Genomic DNA, 24,493 nt, shown 5'->3' with positions numbered 1-24,493 from the left:
TAGATTTTTACTTAACGGCTATTACTGGTAAGCTGAAGGCTGGACTTTGGGTAATCTCTCAAAATACCTTCCGTCCCTATCACTCTAAAACTATTCACCTCTCATATGGCAGAATTTTGGGAGACAAATAAAATGTTACTGTTAACCTTTACTTCCAAGTCAGCAATCTCACACTGAAAGCAATGTTCATGAAAAAGAGGCAGAATTCTACATGGCATAATGAGAGCACCACAAATGAGAACTATTTCACTGTGTTGTTTCAGAATTTAATTGCTCAGATATTCAAGTCAATAAGACACATGGAGAGTTTTTAGTTTTAAAGAGTTGGCACCAACAGGGAACAGAATATTGAGTCCTTCATATTCTATCCCGTGGTATTTTTTGTATTATTAATTCAGGCAAACAAACCTAAAGTCATACAAAACACAGTTTTAACATACATAAAAAGAACTATGAAAGTAACAAATGCATTAGGCATGCATTTAGTTTTCTATTCCATAAATATTTGAAGATTCTGGGTCATTTATCTATCATTAACGATAGCATTTCACATACAGAATATACCAGTATCTCAAAAATATTGTTAATACATTCTAAAACCACAAACCCAAAGTCTATGTCAAAACCCATAAATCTTTACTAATAAAGTAATTTTTAAGTTTTTTTAAAAGATTTTAAAGTTTATTTATTTTGAGAGACAGACCGTGCGCAGAGCAGAGAGAGAGAGAGAGAGAGAGAGAGAGAGAGAGAATCCCAAGCAGTTTCTACATTGTCAGCACGGAGCCCTATGTGGGGATCCAAACTTACGAACTGTGAGACTATGATCCAAGCCAAAACCAAGAGTTGGCCACTCAACTGACTGAGCCACCCAGGCACCCCATGAAGTAATTTTTAAATGTAATTTTTACCTTCATAGCATTAGTCAAGCATCTAAAATAAATTTCAATGTAATAAATGACCTTTCTTATAGGCACTTTTGCTTAACATAGCTGACTTAAACTGGGCATTGGTGCAGAATAGTTGAAGTTAACTACCATCAAAGTGGTGGCTTATTGTTGCTACAGAAACAAAGCAGTGGCAATCAGTATGTAAATAAGACTCCACAAAGCAGCATCCTCTTTTTACCAAAGTGATGTTCAATACCATGCTTTTCATGGGTACCTATTTAATAACATTGTGCAACAGCAACAATTTAATTTTACAAATACAGTTCTGTTTAAATAGTTAAAAATTATCAAGTCTTGAGGTTAAATTGCTGTATATGAGATTATATTTAAAATAATCCACAGAATCATATTCCAAAGCACAGTGAAAACTCATTGCTCTATAGTGTTGATAAAATTTATATTCTCAAAAGAAAGGATCCACTTATACAGTGATTACTTTTTCTTGGTCCTTTAGAAATAAGTGAAGGGGCAGAAATCAATATGGGGTACTGCGTGTCCAAAGGAAACCCTGGGAAGTTTCCAGGGTTTAAATGGGTTTAAATTTAAGAAGCTGTGAACTGGAAAAGGAGACAAAACTGAAGACTGTTTATATATAAAAAATAAAGTGTTACACCTGATGCATTTTATAGGAGTCCAACTAATTCACAAACATGTAATGGTTTCCTTTGGTTAAAAAAAAAAAAACAAAACCCTTTGAACTCATGTTTTTATTTCTAGAAATTACTTTTTCCAACACTAGATTATTTAAAATGAAGGAACTGCCATTACTTGGTGGCAGAGGCAAGCAAGAACCAGGATTTCTGACCCTGAGTTCAAGGGCTTTTCAATATACTAACCAAAACACCAAAATAAGTTTGAAATACCTATTTAGAAAATATTCACCAAATAAGATCTAGCCCATTCAGATAGGTAAACTGCATGCAGTGCACAGGATGGCAAAATATAGAATCAAGAAAAATGTAATTATCTACGGTTTGGGACATAAAATAAAGATTTGTCTTTGTCTTAAATGTTGTGTGTATATAGAGAGTTTATCACAGAGTGGGAAAACACAAGCAAAGATGAGGATCACATTTTGATTGTGGAGTGGTTACTTGTATACTCTTTGATGAGATGCTAAGAACAGATTACAAAGTGGAAAATATATGGTCAAATAGTAAATTTAATTTACTAGTCCTGTTAACAAATGTATGGAATATTATCCAAATTATCCAGAAACCAACTAATTAAACCACTGCTCCCGACTCTTTGCTATGCTTTAACTTAAATATCCCTTTAAAGGCTGAGCACAAGAAAGGCAATGACCCTCAACTATTCTTTTATAGTAGCAGCACAACTAAAAGCTATGGGTGAAAAAGATGAAATTCTTAACTAAAATGGGATTTAGAGATTATCTTCAGCTTTCAATTGCTCATATTACTTGTTAAGTCAGAAAGTACATTTCAGGATGCCTGGGTGGCTTATTTGGTTAAGCGTCTGACCCTTGGTTTCGGCTCGGGTCATGATCTCACAGCTCGGCACTTCGAGCCCCATGTTGGGCTCTGCACCAAAAGCGTGGAGCCTGCTTGGAATTTCTCTCTCCCCCTCTCTCTGCTCTTCCCTTGGCTTGTTCTCTCTCTCAAAAATAAATAAATAAACATTTAAAAAATCTTAAAAAATATATGTTTTTAAATTTAAACTTCTTTGTTTTTAATTTCATTTATATTTGAGAGACAGAGTGCGAGTGGGGCAGGGGCCGAGAGAGAGGGAGACACAGAATCCGAAGCAGGCTCCAGGCTCTGAGCTGTCAGCACAGAGCCCGATGTGGGGCTTGAACCCACAAACCACGAGATCATGACCTGAGCAGAAGTCAGACACTTAACCAAATGCACCACCCAGGCACCCCAAGAAAGTACATTTCATAACCAGTTCCCTCCTTTCCCCTCAAAGTTATTTTTTAAGTTAGTGATTTCATATATGCAAATAACTCTATTATAATACATGAAATTTCAACCAGTAAGTGATGTTAATGATATTAACAAAATGTAATCTTCTTTTACTTAATCAGCCTAAAGAAACCCTCATTTTCCCCCAAGACAAGTGAGCAGATGATCATTACCAAAGCTGCATATAATACATGGAATAAACAGTATAAATTTACGGCATAAATGTATACTTCTTCTACAGTTGTAAGTTAAATAAAGTAATATCTTTATAAAATTAGCCAGTGGTTGAAAATATAAAAATGAAATCTTAAAATATAAATTATAACATGATTTATAATTCACTATTAGGAAATAAAAGCAATATTCTCAAAGATGTTTCAGGAAAGTCACAAATTTTATTGAGATAATTAAGTAGATGTCTTTTAGAAACTAGAACATTAATAGTAGCTGAGTGGAAAAAAAAACCTCAAAAGGGCAGATCAACAAGGCAAAGCCAATCAGGTCCCAACTGGAATTAATTTAGCAAATATTTAATTAACCATCCATATTTATAGCAATGAAAATATGATGGTGAGCAAGCCCATTTGGTCCCTACTGTTAGCTTAAAGCATGAAAGAGAAGAGAAATGAATGACAAAGTGTTATGTAATGGAGGAAATATAGCCTTCTGGAAATACACAGCAAGAAGAAGCGTTCCAGAAGGAAATGACTATAGGAACTGAAGAATAAGAATGGGGAAACATTGGTAAAAGAATTTAAAATAGGCGGATGAAATAGTATGTGTGATTGAGAGATTTTTAGGGACCAGGACTGAGAGAAACTAGCTGAAGAGTAGAGCTTGGTGGGTGGGAAGAACAGAGGTTGGAGAGAAGGGATGATCGGTCAACCTCAGGCTTTATCAGGAACTTGGACATTAACCTGCGGCAATGGGGAGCCATTAAGGGTTTTAAGCTAGTGACTAACATGATCAAATTTGCAATTTAGAAGGATGACTTTGGTTTATTTAGCTCCTCAAGAGCAGATTGTGTAGGGAAGGGAGATGGAAAAGGCAAAACTAAAGGGAGACTTTCAATAATAGAGATAAGATGATCATGGCCTTCAGAGTATTGAGAGGAAATGAAAAGATGAATCTAAAAGAAGATCCTTTTCAAGAACGAAAAGGACTTACTTGGTGACTAAATGGATGTGACAGAAAGAATGAGAGAGAAGAGTTAAAGACTCTCGGGTTTCTTTTTTTTTTTTTTTAATTTTTATTTATTTTTGAGAGAGACAGACACAAAGTATGAGTGGGGGAGGGGCAGAGGGAGAGGGAGACACAGAATCCGAAGCAGGCTCCAGGCTCTGAGCTGTCAGCACAGAGCCCAACGCGGGGCTCGAACTCACGGACTGTGAGATCATGACCTGAGCCGAAGTCGGACGCTTAACTGACTGAACCGCCCCAACGTGGCTTAACTGACTGAAGCCCCAAGGACACTCAGGTTTCTACTGAGGAGAAAGATGGATAGTGGGGGCTGCTCATGAGAGAGTGAGCACAGAAAGAGTACTTTTGCTGGAAAAGGTAGTGAGTTTTGAAGAAAGTGAATTTGACGTGCTTACATAATAAACAAGCAAAGTTGTTCAATAAACAGTTGGATAATAAACAGCCTACATTTCCATGTTTCCCTTTTTTTAAAATGTTTATTTATTTTGAGAGAGAGAGCACGAGTAAGCACATGCACGTGGGAGAAGGGGCAGAGAGAGAGAGAGAAAGAGAATCCCAAGCAGACTCTGCACTGTCAGGGCAGAGCCCAATGCGGGGCTTTATCTCAGGAACGTGAGATGATGACTCGAGCCGAAATCAAGAGTCAGACATTTAACTGACTGAGCCACCGAGGCATCCCTCTACATTTCCCTTTTTATACCCCTCTCTTCATTGAATCCTTTTAATTCTAATGAGAACTGCATAAGTTCCTGATTTTTTTCATGTTGCCATAATCAACGTTTGGTGTGGCAGTTCATTACCTAATAGCAAAGGGGTCACTGCTTTATCCAGAGCAATTTCATGAGTAAATGATGGGATTGGGGGTGGGAGGAGGTGAAAGGAGTGATGGGTTTCAGGACATGCTACCCCCCAAAATAGCACCTTGACATATTAAATATTTTAAGTCGAAGGGGTTTTAGAAAACAGAAGATCAATGACCTTCTTGCTTCTGTCTTCTTAAGTTCCTTCACCTTAAATATTCAGTGCGCCAATGCTCCTGTATCATGTAAAAGTGACATCAAATAAACTTGTATGAATAAATAAAGTTGTATGCTTTTTTTCCTGTTAGTCTTTGTCAGTTTACTTTTCAGACCCAGTAAGTGGGTTGAAGAAAAATTTCCTTCCCTACAGGTCCTTGGAGCTGAATTTGTTTTTTTTTTTCTCAGTACATTTTAATGGAGAACACTTGGCATGGAAATTATGTCTCAATAAAGCTGTTTTTTATTTATTTATTTTTGCTGTTTTTTTTTTTTTAAAGTAATACTTTAACACTTTTAGCAGATGCTAAATATGTGCTCTTCAGCTTTCTGTATACCTATCAGAGTATCTTCCTTCTATAAAAGACTAATAGTTTACGAGATTGAAGCTAAGTTCAATTTCTAGTCTGAAACATGCAGTAATAAAAGAAATTACAGGGGCGCATGGGTGGCTCAGTCGGTTCGGCGGCCCACTTTGGCTCGGGTCATGATCTTATTATGGCTTGTGAGATTGAGCCCCACATCAGGCTCTGTGCTGACAGCTCAAGTGTGGAACGAGCTTCAGATTCTGTGTTTCCCTCTCTCTCTGTCCCTCCCCCCTCTCAAAAATAAACATTAAAAAAAATTAAAACAACAAAAAAACTGTGTTTATTCCCCAAATTATACACAGCTCAGGCAGCAGAAAACTGAAGCCTTACTGGTTTCACATGCCAGGGGATAATGTTTAAAGCTGAGAGAATGGCTGGAAATTAAGGACGAAATTTCCAAGGATAAGGGAACCACAGAGACTGTGCCCCCAAATGTGAACATCATCTCTGCCCACACACTTATCTGACTACCAAATCATACATGTGTAGGGGAGATCCAAGAGAATCAGGCTAAAAAAGCAGCATATGGAAATCCTAGAAAGTAAACAGAGATATCAGCTGCTGTGTAACACAGAAGAGACAAATTAGCAGCTGAGACCAGGAAAGTTAACTGTCTACTAGAGTAAAAAACCAACAATCCAAAAACAAGAATCCCACAATCCTCAACACTATAGAATCCAGAGTTGTTAACTAACAAACAACAGGAAAATATGACTCATGTTCAAGGAAAAAAAGTCAGTTAATAGAAACTGACACCAAGTGGACCCAGATGTTGGATTTAAGAAAGGCTTCAAAGTGGCTTTTCTGATCATGTTCAAAGAATTAAAGGAAAACATGGTCTTACTGAATGGACAGATAGGGAGTCTGTGGAAACTGTAAAACAAAATCCAAATGGAAATTCGAGAGTAAGCAAGATACTAGCAGTTCTATTGATAGATCAATAAAAATTACTAATTTGAAGAACAAAGAATAAGATTTAAGAAAAACGAACAATCTTATAGATCTGTGGGACAACATAAAGTGGTTCAACATATCTGTAACTAGAGTTCCAGAAGGAGAGGAAATTAAAGAAAAATGGCAGAAAATGCAACAATAATGTAAAAGCAAGTTAAAATCTGAAGGATGGAAAGGAGTCTGAAACTTTAAACAGGATATCAACCCTAAAAAAAATGTTAGGATAGCTCATTTATAAAAATAAAACACCTTTCCAACTATCTATTCTTATCAAAGAGAAAATTACCAAAATTATAAATGCACCTCACAGCAGTTTGATTGATTTAAAATTTAAAACTGGAATAGTACAATAGCCAGCTGTTAATTGTGTTTTTACTACAATGGCTCCTGAATTACACTATCCTATGCTTAACTTTAGACATTTAACATCTGTAGTCAGCTATAATACCATTTAGCTCACTGCTTTGAACCCATGGTTTCTGGATAAGAATGTCTAAATTTAGAAATCTAGTTTAAGGGAATGGAAGCTAGATAGACGTCTGTTGCACTTATTTTTATGATAGAAGCTGTTTTCTAAATCTTCTCTTATTGCTGGTATTAAGACATCAGCTCAGGGGTGCCTGGGTGGCTCAGTCAGTTAGGTGTCCGACTTCAGCTCAGGTCATGACCTCACAGCTCATGGGTTTGAGCCCCACACCAGGCTCTGCGCTGACAGCTCAGAGCCTGGAGCCTGCTTTGGATTCTGTGTCTCCCTCTGTCTCTGCCCCTCCCCTGCTCATGCTCTGTCTCTCTCTGTCTCAAAAATAAATAAAAACATTAAAAAAAAAATTTTTTTTTTAAATGGGGCGCCTGGGTGGCTTAGTCGGTTAAGCGTCTGACTTCGGCTCAGGTCATGATCTCACAGTCTGTGAGTTCAAGCCCTGCATTAGGCTCTGTGCTGACAGCTCAGAGCCTGGAGCCTGCTTCGGATTCTGTGTCTCCCTCTGTCTCTGCCCCTCCCCTGCTCATGCTCTGTCTCTCTCTGTCTCAAAAATAAATAAAAACATTAAAAAAAAATTTTTTTTTTTTAAATGGGGCGCCTGGGTGGCTTAGTCGGTTAAACATCCGACTTCGGCTCAGGTCATAATCTCACAGTCCGTGAGTTCAAGCCCTGCATTGGGCTCTGTGCTGACAGCTCAGAGCCTGGAGCCTGCTTCGGATTCTGTGTCTCCCTCTGTCTCTGTCCATCCCCTGCTCATGCTCTGTCTCTCTCTGTCTCAAAAATAAATAAAAACATTAAAACATTAAAAAAAATTAAAAAAAGAAAGACATCAGCTTATAGGCAATATAAAAAATGGTCTGATGGGGTACCTGGTTGGCTCAGTCGGTTAAGCATCAGACTTTTGATTTTGCCTCAGGTCATGATCTTGTGGTTGTGAGACTCTCAGATGAGTGTGGAGCCTGCTTGGGATTCTCTCTCTTTCTGCCTCCCTCTCTGCCCCTCCCCTGCTTGTTCTCTCTCTTTCCCTCTCAAGAAATTAACATTAAAAATTTTTTTTTTCAACGTTTATTTATTTTTGGGACAGAGAGAGACAGAGCATGAATGGGCGAGGGGCAGAGAGAGAGGGAGACACAGAATCGGAAACAGGCTCCAGGCTCTGAGCCATCAGCCCAGAGCCCGATGCAGGGCTCGAACTAGAACTCACAGACCGCGAGATCGTGACCTGGCTGAAGTCGGACGCTTAACTGACTGCGCCACCCAGGCGCCCCAAGAAATTAACATTTTAAATAAATAAATAGATAGATAGTTTGAAGCATAAAGCAGTTAAAATAAATGCAAAACATGAAAAAAAGAAGATAAATTATCCACAGTAGCAGACGTTTGATATTGTCCAGCTCCCAAACGTAAAGGCAGCAAACCAAAGCCATTAATAAATGTATACAAGATGTTTGCAGAAGGGGTCTGAGGAGCAGATTTCTTTACAAAGAATTTCTGGCACACTATGTGAGGGTCACTAGTGAGTGTTTAAAGTGTATGATGTAGCACAATTTATATTTGCCTTTTCCAATTTGTTTTGTGTAACATTAAAAAAAACCAGACTATTTGGGGAGGATAAATAATCTCTTAATTTTAACACTTCTCAATTAAAAAAAAAAATTTTTTTTTTAACGTTTATTTATTTTTGAGACAGAGAGAGACAGAGCATGAATGGGGGAGGGTCAGAGAGAGGGTGACACAGAATCTGAAACAGGCTCCAGGCTCTGAGCTGTCAGCACAAAGCCCGACGCGGGGCTCGAACTCACGGACCGCAAAATCATGACCTGAGCCGAAGTTGGCCGCTTAACCAACTGAGCCACCCAGGCGCCCCACCATTTCTCAATTTTTGATCCTAAGTTTTCCACTCAACTGCACTACTCAGTTCTAAGTTTTTTAATTTTATTATTATTATTTTTTAAATGTTTATTTATTTTTGAGACAGAGAGAGGCAGAGCATGAATTGGGGAGGGTCAGAGAAAGAGGAAGACACAGAATCTGAAGCAGGCTCCAGGCTCTGAGCTGTCAGCACAGAGCCCAACGTGGGGCTCGAACTCACAGACTGTGAGATCAGGACCTGAGCCGAAGTTGGATGCTCAACCAACTGAGCCACCCAGGTGCCCCTCAGTTCTAAGTTTTTATCTGTAATCCTTTCCCACACAATTCCTGTACTTAAGCATTTGGGGCTACAATTTTTGTAATATTTGTGATGGTAAGGGGAAAAAGGACCAATCTTCAAATTGGTCTACTACACAAAAATCAAGGAATATTAAAAAATTTACTGTTTGTTTGTTTGTTTATTTATTTATTTATTTATTTATTTATTTTATTATTTTTAAAAAAAATTTTTTTTAACATTTATTTATTTTTGAGGCAGAGAGAGACAGAGCATGAACGGGGGAGGGTCAGAGAGAGAGGGAGACACAGAATCTGAAACAGGCTCCAGGCTCTGAGCAGTCAGCACAGAGCCCGACGCGGGGCTCGAACTCACGGACCACGAGATCATGACCTGAGTCGAAGTCAGTCGCTTAACCAACTGAGCCACCCAGGCACCCCAAAAATTTACTGTTTAACTTTAACATATAGCCAAAGTCCAACCATGTGAGCCTTCAGACTAAAGTTGTTAGTGTTCCTGTTTTCTAAAATAAAGCTTATTATCACGATAAACACTGCACTATTATAAATGAAATTACATCAACTACAGTCTTATCATTCTGTTGGTCCTCAATTTAATCTTCTCTATAAATACATGGTTATTATGATGTGTTGAAATTAAACTCAGACATGTTTTCTCTCAATTATTTTGCTAATCTTGTACTTTTTATTACCAATAAAACCTAAGAAAGGTATAGAGATTTCAAGTGTTAAATTTTCTATTTTTTCATTTAAGAGAAAGCATACATGATAACCTCAAACTCAATTATGTACACGTAGTCTTATTCAGATGATTAAGTTAGTAATTTTGTATTCCTGTCGGTTTTTACCTGCCTATAGTCCATGTGTATGAAAAATACTGCAGCTGTTTGCTTTTTGCTAGATTTTATGGATGCGTATATCCAAGGTTGTTTCCAAACAATTGGCCATGTAAACAAAAGATCACAAGAAAAATATCTGATTCCTTTAAAATTCACTCCTGAAACTAGAGAAAATGCACCACTTTTTTGCAGACTCACACTGCCCCCCTTTTTTTTCTTTTATAGAAAGAGGGGGGAGAGGGAAAGGCAGAAGGAGAGGGAGAGAAGAATCACAAGCAGACTCCATGCCCAGTGGGGGGGCTTGATCTCATGACTGTGAGATCATGACCCGAGCAGAAATCAAGAGTCAGATAACTTAACCAACTAACCCATCCAGGCACCCCTACATTTACTTCTTAACTAGAAAAAGAAAATAGATACAGACTAATATTCATGGGTGCTCATATAATAATTCACAAACTGGTAAAAAAAAAATTGCATCATATTTGAATGTTTTATAAATAGCAGAAAGAGTTATCTTACCTTCAAAAGCTCAAAGTAATGCAGACAGTGGTAAACAGGGGCTAGAAGTAGCCTGGGTAAAACATATTGAACAGCTTCTTTGAAACCTTCGCCTATTGACTAAAAAAAAAAGTGATTAATTTTTTTTTAGATTACTTTTCAGACATCATATATCTTGATTTAAAAATTACTATACCTGTAAATAGAGTGCTGCTCCTGGCTTTGATAACTGACTAAGGAAACGATCATGAAAACCAGGCCGTAAGATATCTCGAGCATATGATTCATATGGATCAAATGCCAGTTCCTTAGAAAATAAAGAAGGTAAAACATAAATAAACTTTCTCCAAGTTAAAACATAAATAACCTACCACCAGAAATACAGACAGATGAAATTATGGGCACATCTAAGCTAGCACAATTAGGTACTTCTCTTAGAGCCTCTAAACAAAATTACATGGCTATTAATTATAATTTTTATAGGATAAGTTTAATATTCTCCAGTAAGAGAGTAAGTAAATCAGTTCTTTCTGATGAATAATGACATTCTTGTATTTTATGATACTTCCCATCAAGGATTCTAGTAGAGCATTATCAACAAAAACAGTCATAAGAATGGGCAGACTTTTGGTTCCAGAAAACAAAGTTTAGCCTGAACAACAAAAAATATAGATATCTACAATGAAGTAAAGTATAATAAACCTTTAGAATACAGGTGCCCAACATTTATTTTCTCAAGGTTATTTCTTAGTGGTAGACTTTTACTTTCACATTCTGTAAGCCAGAGGTAACAGTTTATAGCATCTAAAATTCATTGTTATGGTTTTCACAAGCAATTAAACAAGAGTTTAATCGAAACTGCCCCAAAATTCTATCATCAATCATTAAGAGACTAAACAATTTTAATGGTTAGGTTGTAATCCATTGGTTTTGATGATTCCTGAGGAACAAGAGAATAGGCGTCATGATTTTAGCAGAAGCCATCCTATGCTCTAACTTATTTATGGTTTAAGAAACTATTATGAAAACAGTACTCTAGTTTCTAGCAAGAGCTCATTTCTAGGAAGGGTAATCCTAGAAAGAGGAAGAGGACATCTAGTGGAGGAGTACAGAAAGGACTGACAGAACAAATGATGTTTGTGTTAATTACTCTTAATGTTTCTTAGATTTTTTTTTTTTTTAAGATTGAATAATGACAATATAAGATCAGAAATCAGGAGACCGGAGTTGTATTCTTTGTGAAACACAATATGGCTTACATAGTTCTAAGTCATCCTGAATTCCTTGAACTGGTTCCTAATTCATTTCCCAATTTCAACTCCTTCAACTACTTTCCCAACTAAAAATTTCTATAATAATGTAAACTGGAAATTGCAGTCCACTGTAGGTTTTACAAGAAGGGATAGTAAGGTTTCAGCAATAACAAGGAGTCAGGTATGGACAGAGTAAATGGGAGAGAGGAATAAAAATGTGATTTGATGCTTTTATCTTGGGTCTCTTGAACTCTAGAAATTATCTTGTACAGAAGATGATGTTTGCCTTCCTCCTCTTTCAATAAACTCAAATGTACTATAGAATTTTTATGACAACTACATACATAAAGGCTGTAGAGTAAAGTGGCTTAAAAGCCTAACTTTAGAGTCATAGGGACTCAGATTCTAATTCTGATTGTACTACTTATTAGCTATGTGAGCTCTGATAAACAAAGCCAGTTTCTTCACTGGAAAATGTGGATAATACCTACTCTCAAGGGGTTGTTTTAGGAATTAAATGATAACGTGCAAAATGCTTACAAACAGTGCACGCATATATAAAGTACTGAATAAACGGTATGCAGTATTATAATTTTAACTGGCTAATCTCAAAAGGGAAAAAAATCGCCAACTGGGAATCCAACCTCTCATCACATAGTTTTATCTTTGAGCATAAATTTGTAGAACTCTTAGCACTACTAAGAATCCTTATATAAGTTAATACATGATTTTTTCATTAGTTTACTGGTTAAAATTCAATACAAGATTCACAAAACAATGATCAATATACACAATTGTATATTAATGATTAAAAATGTAGAATATTCTAAACATACAGAAAAGTACATTAGAACAACTGATGTAACTATATTCACCATTTAGCTCCAAAAATTTCAACATTTTCTAATTTCAACATTTTATAAGACAATAAATAATAATATAATAAAAGAAATAATAATTTCTTTTTAAAAAAAAGAAAGAAGACAGTTTAGTGGTAATTGATCCTTCTTTCACAAGCTTATCTCCTCCCCTGCTGATCCCCACAGGAAATCATTATCCTGAATTTGAATTTTATCATTTCCATGTATGTTTTTATATCATAATTACACATGTATCAAGAAATAAGGCAATGCTTTCAAACTTTATATAAATATCATAATGTATTTATGCTTCTGCAATTTGTACTTTACATTCAAACTTATGTCCAAGACTTATCCATTTGGATTCATGTAGTTTCTTCCACTCATTTATTCTAAATTCTTTAACATTGTATTGAATAAATATACTTTTTTTGAGATAATTTAGATTCACATGCAATTGTAAGAAATAATATAGAAAGATCCTGTGTACACACTACTCAGTTTCCCACAAAGGTAACATCTTCCAATAGTACAATATAGTGCAATATCACAACTTGGCCATTGACATTGATGTAGTGAAGTACAGAACATTTCCATCACCACAGGGATCTCTCATTGCCCCTTTAGAATCATACCTCACTCCCTCCCATTACCACCCAAGTCCAAATTATGTATTTTTTTGTTTTGTAGCTCATGCTTTGGTTGTCACATCTAAGAATCCTTTGCCAAAGCCAAGATTGTGAAGATTTAGCCATGCTCTCTTCTAAGAGTTTCATAATTTTAGCTCTTACATTAGATCTATTTTATGTTTGTATATGGTGTGAGGCACAAAGTTCAACTTCATTCTTTCATATTCTCACAACTTTATAGTGTCTTTTTGTGAACAGAAGTTTAAAAACTTTAATCTTTTATAGATTTCACTCTCTAGGTTCTTTACGAAAACTTTTCTTTTTAAATATATTTTTTAATATTTATTTATTTTTGAGAGAGAGACACACACACACAGAGTGTGAGTGGGGGAGGGGCAGAGAGCCAGAGGGAGACACAGAATCCGAAGCAGGTTCCAGGCTCTGATTTGTCTGCACAGAACCCGATGTGGGGCTCGAACTCATGAACCGTGAGATTGTGACCTGAGCTGAAGCCAGTCGCTTAACTGACTGAACCACCCAGGTGCCCCAAGAAAGCTTTTCTATCTCAAAGTCATAAATATATTCTCCTATATTCTCTTCTGAATTTTTTAAAAGTTTATTTGAGAGAGAAAGAGAAAATGTGTGTACAAGTGGGGGAGGGGCAGAGAGAGAGAATCCCAAGCAGGCTCTGTGCTGTCAGCATGGAGTCCAACGCGGGGCTTGATCTCATGAACTGTGAGATCACAACCTTTAGTTGAAATCAAGAATCAGACACTTAACTGACTGAGCCACCCAGGTGCCCCTCTCTTCCAAACTTTCAAAATTTGCTTTTTGTTTTTTAGATTTTTAATCTGTTGAGAACTTGGGTATGAAGTGAGCTAAGGAAGGAGTTTTTTCTTTCCATATGGATAACCAGTTTTTTTTAAAAATAAACATGGATTTATTTTTGAGAGAGAGCACACACAAGCACATGCACGTGAGCAGGGGACGGGCGGGAAGAAAGGGAGACACAGAATCCCAAGCAGGCTCCACACTGTCAGTGCAGAGCCTGACACAGGGCTCAAACCCACGAACCACAAGATGATGACCCGAGCTGAAATCAAGGGTCAGATGCTTAAGGGACTGTGCCACCCAGGCACCCCTGCTGAACACATGCTCTTACATTTAATGAAATCTAGCTTATCAATCTTTTCTTTTATGGTGTTGGTGTCTTGTTTTAAAAATCTTTGCTTATTCTAAGGTCATGAAGATCTCTCACATTTGCTTCCGCAAGCTTTATTATTTTAACTCACTCTTGAATAAAAGTTTAGTTGGACAGAAAATTCTATTTTCCCTTAGTACTTGAAGATATTCCTCAACTGACTGTTAGCCTCTATTGTTAAAGAGAAGTCTTCTGTCATTCTAATTATAGTTCCTTTTCAAGTAGTACTCTTTTCTCTTTTACAGCTTTTAAGATTTTCTCTTTATCCTTGATCCATAGTTTCACTGTAACGTTTTTGACTGTAGGTTTATTTTTATTTATCCTGCCCACTATTTGGAATTCATTTTTGACCTGGGAACTCATGTCTTCATTTCTGGAAAATGCTCAACTTTTACCCCTTCAAATTATTCTTCTCCACCATTCTTTATCTGAAACTCCTATTAGAAAATATTAAAGTCTTTCAGTGTAGACTTCATTACTCTTAGCTGTTCTAAGAGGATCATATTCTAATCGTGGTTTCTGTGTGTCACACTTTCAGTGAATTCCTCAATTCCTTTTTCCAATTCATAAATTTTCTTTTTGAACCAGGTCTAGCAAATGTTGACTACATAGTGAGTTTTTATTTATATTTAATTCCCAATATCCCTAATTGTTTGTAAGTTTTTATTTGGTTTTGAGAGAGTGCACACATATGCGTGAGCAGAGGAAGGGTAGATGGGGTGGGGGTGGGGTAGAGGATGTGAAGTGGGCTCTGTGCTCACAGCAGAGAGCCTGATGTGGGGCTCAAACTCACAAACTGTGAGATCATAATCTGAGCCAAAGCCAGATGCTTAACCAACTGAGCCACCCAGGCATACACCCACGTCCCTTTTTAAGTAGGCTTCATGTCCAGCACAGATCCCAAACCAGGGCTTGAACTCATGACCCTAAGATCAAGCAAGACCTGAGCTGAGATCAAGAGTCGGACCCTTAACCGACTGAGCCACCCAGGAGCACCTAATTGTTTCTTTTGATAGCTACCTGTTCTTATTTTCCCTCCACTTATTTTTGTTTCACAATGTCTTCTTTATAAATATTTCTTCACTTATCTCTTTGAGCCTCCTAAACTTCTTTTAAAGTCTTCATATATCTATTGCACAAAATTAATTTCATCTGGAATGGTTTTTTTTTTCCTAATTGTTGATTTTGTTAGATATCACACTAAGCATTATTATTTGTCCTGTATTTTGGAATTGCGTGTTAGAGATTTCTTAGGGGGAGGCTTCTAATGTTTGGTTTCCTTTTTTTCTCTCCCATCTCTTTATGATCATTCTTTCAGACCAGAACCTGTTCTGTGATTTTTGGGTCTCAGGCTCTGTAGTCACACTGGCTTAATATTGTGGGATAATTTGTTAAGTTTTAAAGTATATTTGTTATAAGGTAGTGTTTCTGTTCCCCCACCTCAAGTCTACAACTTCCTATAAAACTTTGCAGGCAGGAAATTGACAGATTTCTCTGGCATCCTCTTACAATCAGGGTCTTGAAACAAGAAATCTTGCTCACTTTCACGGAGCACATTTAATCTTCATTATCCTTAAGAGTTGAACACTCAGCTACCAGAGATCATTACCTTGAATGCCTACTCTATTTCTACTCTACTACTGATCTTTTTAGTCCAGTTTTGCATATTCCTTCTTTTTAAGTTTATAAAAAATATCTATTTATTTATTTTTGAGAGAGAGAGAGCACACAGTGGGGAAGAGGAGGAGAGGGGGAGGGAGGGGGAGAGAGAATCTCAAGCAGGATCCACACACTCAGTGAGGAACCCACATGAGGCTTGATCCAATGATCCTGGGATCATGACCTGAGCTGAAACCAAGAGTCAGATACTAAACTGACTGAGGCACCTGGGCACCCCGTATATATATTCCTTTTAAAAAAAAAATATACTCTATGACTTCTATGTGTTTGAAGCAAGAGTGGAGGGGCTGTCAGTGAAGCTTAAGCTATTCTGCCTGAAAATCTTAAATTTTTTATTTTACAAACTCAACCCTGTGTTTGTGGATTTTAGAGTAAGAACAAAGGAAGAGCTAAAAATTTCAGAATGACTACGAATGCGAACTTATTAGGACTAACTCATATACTGTAGCATTTGAATACCCAAGGAGAGGGTCACTATTTTTCCAACCCCACAGCATTTGAATCATCTAGGTCCTAGACCTGATTTTCCTATTCACTTCACTCCTCCTATTCCAAATTATAACGTATAGTTATCATATATTGAATAGCTTACTGTGTGAAGGTGGTTAGCTAAATATTTTAGGTAGGTTATTTTAATTTTTACAAAAATCCTGAACCCTATTATTATCTCTATTTTATATATATATATAAATGGAGGTTTAAAGATTTGAGATAAATTGCCCACAGTCACATACAACTCGTAAGTAGCAGAATTTAGACCAGAACACAAGTAGTCTAACCTCAGATCCAAGTTCCATGGCTTCTTCATTGACAGGGCATTCATGGACTTTTCTTAGCTTTGCTATATAAGACAGATGATTGAGTGTCAGCTGTAAATGCCTCTCCTTGGTGGGATCTCCTTTTTCATAGTGGATAAGAGACTACTTTTTTGTGGGTTTCATAAGACAATAGAAACAAATGTTGACAATGACCCTATGAGGAACAGGCAATATAGCTGAGTGGTCATCAGTTAATATCTATGATTTTAGCTGGAAACATGAATTAAGACTCCAATTTTAATGCAATGTAGGGCTTTTATATGGACTTTTTTGGGTGTATAATTAAAGTACTTACCTCTGCTAAGTCTTCAAAGCAGCTTCCTACTAAGGGATGGGGACTACCTTCATCAGTCATTTCCACAGTATCTTCTATATGGCCCAGTAACTTTACACTAAGTTCATGTATATCTACTATACGACTAAATATATTTTCTACGTCCTGTCGGGAGGAAAAACATATTAATTCAGTTAGGCTATAGAATAAAAAACAAATTTTGAGCCAATAAGTCATTTTATAGTCATAAAATTTAACATGACAAATACAGTGAGAAATTTTAACAACTTAGAAACGTAAGCGAAAGACAGCTTAAGAATTCTTTTTGCAAAGGTGTACAATTTGTAAATATATTTCTTTAAGGTCAGTGGTTCTCAATATAGAGCACTTTTTTGAAAACTGTTATTTCCTTAAAACAGTGAGAAGACTAGCACTTTTTTACATTTTTGCAAATCTCTAATAGACTTAATAGAAGGTAGCTCGATTTTCACATATATGTATTTAATCTGTTGTGAGACACTGTTTCGGTTAAAGCACACAAAGAAAATCTAGCTTTACACAGATAGGTAGTTGGAAAAGGGAGGAATATTTTAGTTGTCTATTCAAATAATTGTAGATATCCTTTCCTTTTTCAGTACAGTTTCTTTATTGAGATGTAAGTCACATACCATAAAATTCACCCTTTTAAATTGTACTATTCAATGGTTTTCACATATTCAGAGCTGTTCAATTATCGGCAGTATAAAATTCCAGAATATCTTTGTCACCTCAAAGAGAAGGTCTATCTATGTCCATTAGCAGCATCCTCCATTCTTCTTTTCTGCCCAGGGGGTGGCCACCACTAATCTACTTTCTATCTCCCTGGATTTGCCTATTCTGGACGTTTCATATAAATGGAGTGAACACCCTTTCATGCTAGTATGCCCCAAATCAACAAATGATAGTTTCTTAAAGGTTAGTTGCAAGTGGAATCTGAAACCACATCAATTTGGTACTGTTACATCAAAATCCATCGGGCTATATTAAATTTTGAAAGGATTCTTTACCTATGTGTGTTTTTGTAGCATTATGAATTTGGTCACTTGGAAAACAGTGGTCCATTGAATTTTGCAGATTTTCCAAATGTTAACACATTTAACTACAGAATATTAAAAGACCAAACCTATTAGTATCACCACCGATCTTGGGAGTAGATACAAATTTTCCAAAATTTTATTTCATTTGGAAGCTCAGATTTTATCACTGTCAACAAATATTGCCACTCTCCTTGAAGTGACAGGTTTGTTCGTTTTATTCCCCCATTTCATTCATTTTTGAGAAATGTCTGCCAAACACACAAGTCTAAATAACTACAGACCTGTCAGTTGTTCTTTCAGGTAAAAGCAGTGTTTCATGAAGAAAATGGCTAGTTCAGGTAGCCATTCAGTCATACAGTGCTTTCCTTCAACGCAGCCACCCTACTTTGGTATGGAGCAGAAGTGCTTACACAAACCTCCTAACTGCCTCAGCGCTTCTCTTACCTGGGCTTTCTCATGGGATGCCCAGCTCTTGTTCTACCAGTAGTGACAGAAAAAAACCCCCATGAGTCCTTTTACTTCATGTCTTCATTCTATTCCTTTGTTATCTCATTTTTGTTACAAGTAGACATGATACAAGAATGCTCAATTCAACACTTGGTGACTTACGATGTTCTGTAGGTCAGATTCCTGGATGGGCTTCTGTCATGGGGTTACACACTTGAAATGTCAATGGATATTTTCTTTAAAAAAGTCCACTGGCTTACCCTCCCATAAGTAGTGTATGGGAGTAACAGTTTGGTCAAACCCTTACATACAACCCTTACATACAAGATTGTCAATCTTAACTTTTAGAAAAATGTCTAGGTAATTGAAAAACAAATGCTCATTTGCATTTGTTCAGTTACTTTTTTTATTTGATTATCTTTATTATTGACTTTATTATATTTTTGTCAAATCAACTTTGAAGTAGGATTCATATGCAATAAGATATACCTATTTTGATGTACTTTTAGATGAGATTTTATGATGTTATTTACTCTTATAACTGTCACCACTGTCAAGATATAAAACGCTTTTATTACCTTGAGAAGTTTCCTTATGTTCAATCCCCATTAATCACCACTACTGCCCCCAGGAAACCAGCAATCTGCCTTCTGTCACTACAGATTAGAATTCTACAATATTAAACAAATGGAATCATACATAATCATATTTGTTTAGTTTCTTAGGTTACGTTTTTGAGATGCATCCATGTTGCTTATATAACTACTTCATTCCTTTTAATTCTGAGTAGTATTCCATACGTATGGACATACCACAATTTGTATATCCATTTACCTGTTGATGGATATTTGGGTTGTTTCCAGTTTGGGGCCATTACAGATAAAGCTGCTATGAACATTCACAAACAAGTTTTGTGTGGACATGTTTTCATTTCTTCTGGGTAAAAACCTAGGAGTGGAATTGCAGGCAGTATGGCTAGTTTATGTGTAATGTTACACCAACGGCCAACCTCTTTTCCTGAGTATTTGTACCAGATTACATTCTTACAAGCAACGAGGGAATTTTACATTCCCACAAGCAGTTGCTTCACACTCTTTTCAACATTTGGTAATGTCATTTTTTAATTACAGCCGTTCTAATGAGTTTGTAGTAGTATCTCATTGTGGTCTTAACTTGCATTTCCCTGAGGGCTACGGATGTTGAGCATCTTTCAATGTGCTTTTTGGTCACTGGAATAGCTTCTCTTATAAAGTGTGTAAATTTCCTGCCCACTTAAAATTGTCAGGCTGTTATTCTAATTATTGAATTGTCTAAGTCCTTTATATATTATGGGTTCAAGTCTTTTATTAGATATATGTATTTCAAATAGGTTCTACCAATCCGTGGCTTACATTTTTATTTCTGAGACAGTGTCTTTATAAGAACAAAAGTTTTTCATTTTAATGAAATCCAATTCATTAATTTTTTACTTTATGGTTCTTGATTTTTGTGTCCTAAGAAATCTTTACCTATTCTTTACTCCTTTATTTTTCAAAACAACTTTATTAAGGTAAAATTTACATACCATGTAATTTACCCATTTAAAGTCAACAATTCAATGTCCTTTTTGCTATACTTAAAGGTTTGTGCAACTCATAAACCACTCCTGTTAACTTTTAACGTTCACTCATTGCCATAACTTGAGCCCCAGTGCCAGCTTCTGTAGTGAGCACTGCTTTTCTATCAGTCACCCGTGCCTAGAGTTCTACCTTAGACAATCTACGAATGCAGCCCCCTTAGACAATCTCAACTGTTCTCAGCATTCAGCATTTCCCCAGGATTCAGTTAGGTTGGTTTGATTGCTATTGTAAGATCAGTAATCCCTTCTCTAATTTTCAATGTTATTGGCTCCCTCTCTTTGCTCCCCAAAATATTGTCATCGCACTTCTATTATGGTAATTACCGTACTGTGTTGCAATTTAACATCAAGTTTACATTTCCATCTTGACTAGACTCAATTTGAGGTAAGGAATTGTTTCCTACTCATCTCTGAATCCTCACTGCCAAGTACTGTATGGTGCCTACCAGTATATACAGGCAGTACTGATGAAGTATTAGTTGAATGACTCAAATGAGTCAAAATAAACAAAAAAAAATCTTCCACTTTAACAAGAGGCTTTATTCCTTGGAGTACATGGAAAACTGAATTCACTTGCACTTATAGTTCAGTCTAGTTTAGATTTGGTCTTTTCATTTTTGATGTTGAATTTATTGAAACTGTTGTAGCAACTCTGAGATCACAGTCACTATGAATTAAATCACACAGCTTAAAAAGTTATCACAAATTAGCAATCATAAACTACACAAATTCAAATTTAAGGGATCACGTAAAATTAACACGTACAATGATATATGTGTATACAACAATACTTACATTAGCTGAAAATAATTTTGAATTGGAGACAAAGGGCTCTCTAAAAACTTTTATAATTAAATTTAGTTCCCTTATGTACTGTCGAATTTCTGCCATAAATGCTTTTACCAAATCATAGTAAGTTTGCTCTCCTGAGGTGGAAGGCTCTTCATCGGTTAAAGATAATATATTTATATCTTCTACATCTTGATGAAACATATCCATCAATACCTACATAGTCAGAGATATAAAAAAAGTACAGTGAAATATGAATCTGTAGTTAAAGATAAGCACCCTAAGTTGCTCTTTGAATACAGTTCATAAGTGATAAAAAGCAGAAACACAATAATCTCTTCTTGGCTATATTGCCACTGCTTCCTACAAACAGAATTTTTCTCTACAAACAGAATTCTACATCTAATATCACAAACTGCCTCCTCCAAGCTCTCTGCTAACACTGCTACCTGTCTGTCTCTCTTATTAACCTATTAGTTCAAATTTGTTCCCAAACTTTGTCTTAGACTTCCCTTAGTTTCCTCTGTTTCATACCCTTGTCATCACCACCTCATTCCAGGGCCTCACTGCCCTGTATCTGAATAATTCACAGTCTGCTAATTGGCCTCCTTGACTACATTTGTTGGAAACTGATCAAAACTAGCCCTGCTTCTTCCAAGAAGCCTATTATTATTCTCTTACTAAATCTCACCTTTCCCCTTCTATAAATTTTGACATCATTATCTCTACAACATGATGAAATATTTTATCTTGTATCACTCTGTGCTTGTTTCACAAATGCAAATTTCCCTTCATCAACTCTGCAGCCTTGTTTTATACTTCTTTTGCATCTCCTCTCTGTGTAAGGTCATAGTATGTACTAAAAAATATTTTACTTATCTGATTTAAAAGGTAACAAATATTTTATATTCATTGAAAAATATTTTAAAAACCAAATAGTTATTCATTTAAAAATGTCAATACATTTGAGACCCTTCCTCAGATCAGGTGATTTTCACTCTGTATGCTCACATTCTAAAAGAAAAAATAAACACTAGAACATAATTAAGTGGATTCAGTAATCAGAGAGAAGAGTCCAAATCAATAAGAGTATAGTGAGGAAAAAATGGAACGAAATGCTCATCCGAAAATATTTTCTTTTCTGAAAAGTAATTTTCATAAAATGAAAATATTGAGGCAATCTAGAGTAATAACTAAGAGCTTTAGAATGAGATCTAGAGTTTGAGTCCAGGTTTTGAAACTTCTTAGTAAGTTCTGGGTCAATTTCTGTATCTCTCTAAACTTCAGTTTCCCTTTTATAAAGAGTACCTACCTTACAGGGGTACCACAAAGACGAAAGGAAATAAGTTACATATATGCTTAACTTCAATAATGTTTGCTCTTTTTATTTTGAGTAGGCTCCACACACATCGTGGAGCCCAGCGCAGGACTTGCACTCATGACCCCAAGATCGAGAGTCAGACACCTAATCGACTGAGCTACCCAGGTGCCCCAATGTTTGTTCTTAATATTTTTATAATAAAACCACAGAAGTAGTATCTAAAGAGAGTTAGGTGTTGAAATAAAGCCCTCAAGAGTTTAGTATTTTTACATTTTCAAAATTTGTTTTCAAAGTTCATCATCTTCTAAGTACTCCAATCTAAATAATTTAAAGAATTTCACTAATAAGAGATTATTACTATCATTTACTCTACTTGCAGGAACACATAAAAGAAAAACTGCATGACATTTTTAAACACAGTTTACAGGCAGCTGGGTGGCTCAGTCAATTAAACATCTGACTCTTGATTTCGGTTCAAGTCATGATCTCATGGTCTGTGAGATCGAGCCCCAGGTCAGGCTCTATGATGACAGTGCAGAGCCTGCTTGAGATTCTCTTTCTCTGCCCCTCCCCCACTCACAGGTTCGCTCACTCTCTCTCTCTCTCAAAATAAATAAATAAAACATTTTTAAAAATAAACATGGTTTAATACTATATATATAATACTCTATTTCCATAAAGTGATATATTGTGTAGTTGCTATTAGACTACTGGAAATATACCCTAACACATAATATATAATTTTATTATCTGAATAGTATGTTAGCATCCAATAAATCAGGTATAAAAACTTAAGAACAAGACATACAGAAGATCAGTATCCTACCTTATCAGCACACATTGCCACTTTAATATCTTGTTTTGTAATTTCATAATGCCGTATATTTCGTACATAATTCCCCACCAGCTTTAAAATGTCTGCAGAAATGTATTCTAATACTGCTACTATGTAAACAGAAACCTGGTGGTCAATTTTATAACCTAGGACCTCCTGAAAAATTAAAAGAAAAACATGTTTAAAAATCAGATACTATAAATTTGACACACTGATTAAAAATAAAAAAAAACATGTATACAATTTAGCTTAACTTTTACTGAGGCCTGTGATTATCAACATTTCATTGTAAGTGGTTCATCTATGAATAATATACATATTGCTATTTGGAAATGTAGGTAGAGCAAAATTACCTACGATCATGTAAAATACTTAATAAGTACAGATTACTAAATAGATCATCCTTAACTTAAGAAGGGAAGCCCCAGTTTGGGGGACAGGAGAAATGCTCACTTTACCTAATTCAGAATACCTGGAATTAACTATGACAAAAGAGGTTTTTTCTTTATTCAGAACAAAAGTTAATGTATTATTGATATCTGGGAATATGTACACTAGCCTTATACCTCTGTTCTTCATTCCAAAGGAATCTGGGATCCCAAAACCCTGGTGGCGCATTTCTGGTATTTGTACTGTTTCAATGAGAAAAAATTTGTGCTATGTTCTACTGAACAACAGTGGTTACTAAGAACATGTTAAATAGTATTATTAGACTTCAAAGAAGGTATGGGCTTTTGTGGGGCTGACCAGTTGCTACAGGGAAACAAATTCTATTTTCTAAACAATCCGATTTAAAAAAAACCTTTGAAACACGAAGTTTACTTATAAGTTGGCGGCAGGTGGCATTTACCTTTAAAGATATATAAAAACTATGAAATGGTTATAGTGATAAAGATTTATTAATAAACTGAAATGGTATCTGCAATTAGATCATTAAATTCAAAGTTCAGGATCATTACTGACACAGCAGGCACATACCTCAATGTGTTAATTCTCTCAGAATAAAACTCAATGTATGGCTAGTAAAAATTAGGAAAAGAGAATTATACAGAAGTATGTAGTTACTAGTAGTTTAGTAATTCTCTATAGCTTGCACTTATTTCCTCAGACCAGTAAAATACAGACAGATATTTCTATCCCAACAACCCGAGTACAAAACATAACCTTTGACAGTCTTAAACATAATCCAAGTGTTTAGTCTTAAATCTTAAGTCTTGGACGAGATCAAACAGAGCTGAATTCCCTAACACCATCACTTGGAGCCCTGTGAACATGGACTAAAAGTTACTTAA

General features: G+C 36.0%; 1 protein-coding gene across 3 annotated transcripts in view; it reads right to left on the bottom strand.

Annotated features, from left to right (window-relative positions):
- The window catches only part of SOS1 (SOS Ras/Rac guanine nucleotide exchange factor 1), a 150,309-nt gene that overhangs the window by 46,720 nt on the left and 79,096 nt on the right, over positions 1 to 24,493 (bottom strand). For all 3 annotated transcript variants that reach the window (XM_043604113.1, XM_043604115.1, XM_043604114.1), the window contains exons 4-8: positions 23,193 to 23,357; positions 21,052 to 21,261; positions 17,137 to 17,280; positions 10,597 to 10,707; positions 10,422 to 10,520 (exon numbers count right to left, since the gene is read on the bottom strand). In XM_043604113.1, coding sequence (XP_043460048.1) covers positions 10,422 to 10,520; positions 10,597 to 10,707; positions 17,137 to 17,280; positions 21,052 to 21,261; positions 23,193 to 23,357 — 729 coding nt within the window. The remainder of the gene's footprint in view (positions 1 to 10,421; positions 10,521 to 10,596; positions 10,708 to 17,136; positions 17,281 to 21,051; positions 21,262 to 23,192; positions 23,358 to 24,493) is intronic.

The sequence above is a fragment of the Prionailurus bengalensis genome, chromosome A3 (assembly GCF_016509475.1).
Source record: "Prionailurus bengalensis isolate Pbe53 chromosome A3, Fcat_Pben_1.1_paternal_pri, whole genome shotgun sequence".
Lineage (NCBI taxonomy): Eukaryota > Metazoa > Chordata > Mammalia > Carnivora > Felidae > Prionailurus > Prionailurus bengalensis.
The sequence above is the reverse complement of the archived record's forward strand: the minus strand, read 5'-3'. Positions and strand labels throughout refer to the sequence as shown.